Source organism: Salvelinus namaycush, unplaced genomic scaffold, assembly GCF_016432855.1.
Source record: "Salvelinus namaycush isolate Seneca unplaced genomic scaffold, SaNama_1.0 Scaffold1029, whole genome shotgun sequence".
NCBI classification, from domain to species: domain Eukaryota; kingdom Metazoa; phylum Chordata; class Actinopteri; order Salmoniformes; family Salmonidae; genus Salvelinus; species Salvelinus namaycush.
This window is the reverse complement of record NW_024057708.1, coordinates 85,209-92,603: the sequence shown is the minus strand read 5'-3', so window position 1 is coordinate 92,603 and position 7,395 is coordinate 85,209. Positions and strand designations below refer to the sequence as shown.

Here is a 7,395-nt window from a genome sequence, read left to right as displayed (position 1 = left end):
GGCGTTGTGTGTTTCAGGGACATTTTCACTCGGTTTGTAAACTACACCTGGCACTCTGCTCTGCCGGCAAACATTACCGGTGTGTCCGTGCCCTAAAAGAACCTTCCTGTCTTACAGGCCTCTGCTACACTAGATGTGTAACTGTTACAAAACGTGAGATGCTCCTATTCATTTCAGTGAAACCTCTACAGAGCCCGACTGCTATTTCGAAGCCCCAGTGTATCTCTTATGTTATATCATCTTTGTGTTTTCAGCTCTACAGAGCCCGACTGCTATTTCGAAGCCCCAGTGTATCTCTTATGTTATATCATCTTTGTGTTTTCAGCTCTACAGAGATCGATGATGTGATCCGTAAGTCGACCAACCTGCTGTTAACCAGAACACTCAGTAACTGTCTACAGTACGCAATGAAGAAGAAGAACGTAGGACTGGCTGAGGTAAGAGTGGGTGTCGGTCTTTCTATAAATAATGGGGTCAATGTGTGATATTGGGATCAACATTTCAAAATGGTAAAAAAAAAATAAGGTTTTTATGCAGTTCCACGTGTACTTAGAGAAATATATGCAAATTGGCCACTCAGGAACATTGGATGTTATCTTGGTTAGCAGCTCCAGTGTATATTTGGCCTTGTGTTTTAGGTTATTTTGCTGCTGAAATGGTGAATTTGTCTCCCAGTATCTGTTGGAAAGCAGACCAAACCAGACTGAACCATTTTGCCTGTGTTTAGCTGTATTCCGTTTTTTTTAATCCTAAACAAATTCTCCCTAGTCCTTGCTGATGACAAGCATACCCATAACATGATGCAGCCACCACCATGCTTGGAAATATGAAGAGTGGTAATCGGGGATGTGTTGTTTTTGCCCCAAACTTAACACTTTATATTCAGGACACAGAAGGGGGTTTATTTAAGATGCTCTTTGAAGAGGTGGGGTTTCAGATGTTTTCAGAAGATGGGCAGGTACTCTGCTGTCCTAGCTTCAGAGGGAAGATGGGCAGGGACTCTGCTGTCCTAGCTTCAGGGGGAAGATGGGCAGGGACTCTGCTGTCCTAGCTTCAGGGGGAAGATGGGCAGGGACTCTGCTGTCCTAGCTTCAGGGGGAAGATGGGCAGGGACTCTGCTGTCCTAGCTTCAGGGGGAAGATGGGCAGGGACTCTGCTGTCCTAGCTTCAGAGGGAAGATGGGCAGGGACTCTGCTGTCCTAGCTTCAGAGGGAAGATGGGCAGGGACTCTGCTGTCCTAGCTTCAGGGGGAAGATGGGCAGGGACTCTGCTGTCCTAGCTTCAGGGGGAAGATGGGCAGGGACTCTGCTGTCCTAGCTTCAGAGGGAAGATGGGCAGGGACTCTGCTGTCCTAGCTTCAGGGGGAAGATGGGCAGGGACTCTGCTGTCCTAGCTTCAGAGGGAAGATGGGCAGGGACTCTGCTGTCCTAGCTTCAGAGGGAAGATGGGCAGGGACTCTGCTGTCCTAGCTTCAGAGGGAAGATGGGCAGGGACTCTGCTGTCCTAGCTTCAGGGGGAAGATGGGCAGGGACTCTGCTGTCCTAGCTTCAGGGGGAAGATGGGCAGGGACTGCTCTCCTAGCTTCAGGGGGAAGATGGGCAGGGACTCTGCTGTCCTAGCTTCAGGGGGAAGATGGGCAGGGACTCTGCTGTCCTAGCTTCAGGGGGAAGATGGGCAGGGACTCTGCTGTCCTAGCTTCAGGGGGAAGCTGGTTCCACCATTGGGATGCCAGGACAGAGAAGAGCTTGGACTGGGCTGAGCGGGGGCTGCCCTCCCATTGGAGTGGGAGGGCTAAGAGACCTGAAGTGGCAGAACGGAGTGTTCGGGTTGGGGTGTAGGGTTTGAGCGTAGCCTGAAGGTGGGGAGGGACAGTTCCTCTTGCTGCTACGTAGGTACAGTGAGTTGCAGTTCCTCTTGGGTTGGGGTGTAGGGTTTGAGCGTAGCCTGAAGGTGGGGAGGGACAGTTCTTTAGGAAAGTACCATGGACATGGAAGTCAGTGGAGTGTGTGGAGCAGCGGTGTGACATGGAAGTCAGTGTGTGGAGGAGCGGTGTGACATGGAAGTCAGTGGAGTGTGTGGAGGAGCGGTGTGACATGGAAGTCAGTGGAGTGTGTGGAGGAGCGGTGTGACATGGAAGTCAGTGGAGTGTGTGGAGCAGCGGTGTGACATGGAAGTCAGTGGAGTGTGTGGAGCAGCGGTGTGACATGGAAGTCAGTGGAGTGTGTGGAGCAGCGGTGTGACATAGAAGTCAGTGGAGTGTGTGGAGGAGCGGTGTGACATGGAAGTCAGTGGAGTGTGTGGAGCAGCGGTGTGACATGGAAGTCAGTGGAGTGTGTGGAGCAGCGGTGTGACATGGAAGTCAGTGTGTGGAGCAGCGGTGTGACATGGAAGTCAGTGGAGTGTGTGGAGGAGCGGTGTGACATGGAAGTCAGTGTGTGGAGGAGCGGTGTGACATGGAAGTCAGTGGAGTGTGTGGAGCAGCGGTGCGACATGGAAGTCAGTGGAGTGTGTGGAGGAGCGGTGTGACATGGAAGTCAGTGGAGTGTGGAGGAGCGGTGTGACATGGAAGTCAGTGGAGTGTGGAGGAGCGGTGTGACATGGAAGTCAGTGGAGTGTGTGGAGCAGCGGTGTGACATGGAAGTCAGTGTGTGGAGGAGCGGTGTGACATGGAAGTCAGTGGAGTGTGTGGAGCAGCGGTGTGACATGGAAGTCAGTGGAGTGTGTGGAGCAGCGGTGTGACATGGAAGTCAGTGGAGTGTTTGGAGCAGCGGTGTGACATGGAAGTCAGTGGAGTGTGTGGAGCAGCGGTGTGACATGGAAGTCAGTGGAGTGTGTGGAGGAGCGGTGTGACATGGAAGTCAGTGGAGTGTGTGGAGCAGCGGTGTGACATGGAAGTCAGTGGAGTGTGTGGAGCAGCGGTGTGACATGGAAGTCAGTGGAGTGTGTGGAGGAGCGGTGTGACATGGAAGTCAGTGTGTGGAGGAGCGGTGTGACATGGAAGTCAGTGGAGTGTGTGGAGCAGCGGTGTGACATGGAAGTCAGTGGAGTGTGTGGAGCAGCGGTGTGACATGGAAGTCAGTGTGTGGAGGAGCGGTGTGACATGGAAGTCAGTGGAGTGTGTGGAGGAGCGGTGTGACATGGAAGTCAGTGGAGTGTGTGGAGCAGCGGTGTGACATGGAAGTCAGTGGAGTGTGTGGAGCAGCGGTGTGACATGGAAGTCAGTGGAGTGTGTGGAGGAGCGGTGTGACATGGAAGTCAGTGGAGTGTGTGGAGGAGCGGTGTGACATGGAAGTCAGTGTGTGGAGGAGCGGTGTGACATGGAAGTCAGTGGAGTGTGTGGAGCAGCGGTGTGACATGGAAGTCAGTGGAGTGTGTGGAGGAGCGGTGTGACATGGAAGAGTTCGGGACGGTTGAACACCAGGCGGGTTGCAGCGTTCTGGATAAATTGCTGGTGTCTGAAAGAACCGCGTTCGTGTCAGTCACTCAATATTTCTTGCTTTATCACTCTCTCGCTCTCTCTCTCTCTCTCTCTCTCCATCTGTCTTTCTGTCTGTCTTTTATCCTCTCTCTTTCTCGGTCTTAGGTTTTTTCTCAGACTCTCTATTTGGATTGTGTTTGTTCTGTGAGCGACAGCAAGGCGACAGTATGAGAGTTAATGAGATCCTCGAGTGTTAAAGGAAGGGGTTGCTAGGGGGGTTGCTATGAGGTAAAAACCATTGTGACCCTCCCTCAGTAAGGAGGAGTGAGAGTGTTAATATATAGAATGTATCTATATGCATCAGTGAATTAGATCATCAGAGTATTCCGTGTGAAACACACTGAGAAAATCTCCCTGCCAATAGGTACTTAATCACAGTGGGAGTCTGTTCCTTCTTTTACTAGACCAAAAGTGGTACCTGCTGCCTCGGTAGCGACGGACCTACCCTTTCTACTCGTAGAATCACAGTGCTGCCCCGGTAGCGACGGACCTACCCTTTCTACTCCTCGAATCACAGTGCTGCCCCCGGTAGCGACGGACCTACCCTTTCTACTCCTAGAATCACAGTGCTGCCCCCGGTAGCGACGGACCTACCCTTTCTACTCCTAGAATCGCAGTGCTGCCCCTGTAGTGACGGACCTACCCTTTCTACTCGTAGAATCGCAGTGCTGCCCCGGTATCGACGGACCTACCCTTTCTACTCGTAGAATCACAGTGCTGCCCCCGGTAGCGACGGACCTACCCTTTCTACTCGTAGAATCACAGTGCTGCCCCGGTAGCGACGGACCTACCCTTTCTACTCGTAGAATCACAGTGCTGCCCCCGGTAGCGACGGACCTACCCCTTCTACTCCTAGAATCACAGTGCTGCCCCCAGTAGCGACGGACCTACCCTTTCTACTCCTAGAATCACAGTGCTGCCCCCGGTAGCGACGGACCTACCCTTTCTACTCGTAGAATCACAGTGCTGCCCCCGGTAGCGACGGACCTACCCTTTCTACTCCTAGAATCACAGTGCTGCCCCCGGTAGCGACGGACCTACCCTTTCTACTCGTAGAATCACAGTGCTGCCCCCGGTAGCGACGGACCTACCCTTTCTACTCGTAGAATCGCAGTGCTGCCCCGGTAGCGACGGACCTACCCTTTCTACTCGTAGAATCGCAGTGCTGCCCCCGGTAGCGACGGACCTACCCTTTCTACTCGTAGAATCGCAGTGCTGCCCCGGTATCGACGGACCTACCCTTTCTACTCGTAGAATCGCAGTGCTGCCCCTGTAGTGACGGACCTACCCTTTCTACTCGTAGAATCACAGTGCTGCCCCGGTAGTGACGGACCTACCCTTTCTACTCGTAGAATCGCAGTGCTGCCCCGGTAGCGACGGACCTACCCTTTCTACTCGTAGAATCGCAGTGCTGCCCCGGTAGCGACGGACCTACCCTTTCTACTCATAGAATCACAGTGCTGCCCCCGGTAGCGACGGACCTACCCTTTCTGCTCGTAGAATCGCAGTGCTGCCCCCGGTAGCGACGGACCTACCCTTTCTACTCGTAGAATCGCAGTGCTGCCCCCGGTAGCGACGGACCTACCCTTTCTACTCGTAGAATCACAGTGCTGCCCCCGGTAGCGACGGACCTACCCTTTCTACTCCTAGAATCACAGTGCTGCCCCCGGTAGCGACGGACCTACCCTTTCTACTCCTAGAATGACAGTGCTTGTCTGTGGCCAACAACTTGACTTTGAGCCAATCAGAGAGCACGAAACCCCACGTGGGGGAGGCACCAAAAAAAATAGTAAAAAATATATTTGTCGTACAATCCACGGATGACACTTCATGTGCAATGTAGGCTATGGGATGGTAGCTAGCTAAGTGCACAGATACAATGCACACAACACTAAATACTTCCTCCAAGCTAACTAAACACTGTAGCTAGTATTGACATAACTAGCTAATCCATTGTGATTTAATTTTCTGTGAAACCGCTGCCTAGTTAGTCCAGTGTCCTTAGCTAGCTAGCTTAGGACACTGCACTAAGATGCTTACATTAGCTAGCTAGCTAAAGATTTGGCTATGGGCTGGCACTGGCATTATGAGATATTGAGAGTGAATTAAGAATTTTCATTGTCATTTTGCTAGGTAGTTATCTAGCCTGGGTCATTTGGCTAGTTTTTAACAAGGCCTTTCTACAAATAGCAACATTAGCGCAGCTAGCTTAGAATCTAGACCTTAAGTACACGGACATGCATTGCCAAACAACGATACTGCCACTTTCTGGTTTGGAGTCTTTTAACAAGGCTGAGTGACTGATGACTTTAAAGGTCTTTGCTGTGTGACACTGTTCAGAGATGCTAAGTATCGTAGACAGGGAAACATTTGACAATCCTACCTTTTTGTCTGAGCTTTTAAAGAGGATATTGGGGAATGTTTGGATATGTTGCTTATGAGGTCTCTGAGGTGTCCCTCTGCCTGATCACGTGTGTGTGTGTGTGTTAGCTGGTTCAGGTGATCATCAACACGACCCAGCTGGAAGCATCATGTGTTTACCTGGAGGAGTTCATCTCCAACATCACTAATGTTCCCCCCGATACCGCCAACGCCACCAAGCTCTATGGCACGTCCACGTTTAAGGTATGCTCATGCACAAGCAGACTCTCTCTCCCCATCCTTCTCTCCATCCACCACTTGTCTTTTCTTACAAGCACTGATTTTGCAGATAGAAGCTTTCTTGAGTAAAGTTTTACTTTTACTGTGATATGTGGGTGACTTACCTTAATTGAATGAACTGACTGTAAAGTAGAGCCCCACGATATTATCGTCCGATATAAGTATTTCACAGAAATATATCTGTTTTTATTCCACAGATACATTGCTGATATTATATACATATAATAAACAAAACAAAAAACATTTTAAAATACATTTTCAATGGTTGCCTGACGAGGACGAGCTGCTCATTGAACATCATTCAGCCCTAGGTCACAATGCCACAGCCAACGTATTTGAATAATTAAATAATTAAAAGTACACTTCACCAAGCAAGCAGCCCTCGTCACATTCTCACTTAATTAACATTAGCTGATTAGCTAGCCAGGTCGTTAGTCTAGCTATCTAGCCAGATAGCTAGTTAGCTTAGCTATCTAGCCAGATAGCTAGTTAGCTTAGCTTGTTAGCTAGCAATCTGTGCTACTTATGTGCCAACTGGCGCCAAAGTGAACACTTGTCTTTGATATAAAATAACACTGTCTGGTCCTATTATGTTTTATGAAAGAAGAAGAAGAAGAAAAAAAGCTTGTTTCTGTGTTTTCTTACAGAAAACATTGTAATGAACTGCTAGCGTGTGCTTGTCATAGGTTTCCATAAAGTGTTTGTTTACATGACCTTTGACTGTTGTAAACACTAGTAAATCTACTGAAGACAAATGCTGATGCTGACACCTAGGCTGCAGTCCAAACTCAAAGTAGACGGCCCTCGGCCCTCGGCCCTAAACCCTCAGCCCTTGAATGACGTTTTACATTGTCACATCCGAGTGTACCTTAAATGTGCCTTGCCCAAGCGAGGGAGAGTGATGTTTGGAGAGGCAAAGTCTTTGGTGGAAATCATGAAGTTGAGTTTAACAACAACCAACCTAGAGCTATTTTGTGTACCCATCAAGCTAAGTAGCTAGTTGGCACTCCTGTCAGGTAGTTGGCTACCCGTAGCTGGCAAGCTAGTTTTATAGTTTGGTCATTTATTCCAATACATTTCAGAATTCCCCAAAATATGTTCATGAAGCTAGCTACGTTTTATAGGCTCCTCACTACAAGACTAAACCAATTTGTCAACTCTAAAATCAATGTTGTGTGTATATATATATGGATGGGCTGGATGCTGACGGGCTGGTCCTGGGGCTTGCTACTGATAGGCTGGTCCTGGGGCTTGCT

General features: G+C 49.9%; 1 protein-coding gene across 1 annotated transcript in view; it reads left to right on the top strand.

The window, feature by feature from the left end:
• Window positions 1-325: 325 nt before the first annotated feature.
• The window catches only part of LOC120035329 (exocyst complex component 6B-like), a gene marked incomplete at its 5' end in the record, with an annotated part of 71,325 nt that continues 64,255 nt past the window's right edge, over window positions 326-7,395 (top strand). Inside the window, 2 exons of the mRNA XM_038982113.1 lie at window positions 326-437; window positions 5,969-6,103. Coding sequence (XP_038838041.1) covers window positions 326-437; window positions 5,969-6,103 — 247 coding nt within the window. The remainder of the gene's footprint in view (window positions 438-5,968; window positions 6,104-7,395) is intronic.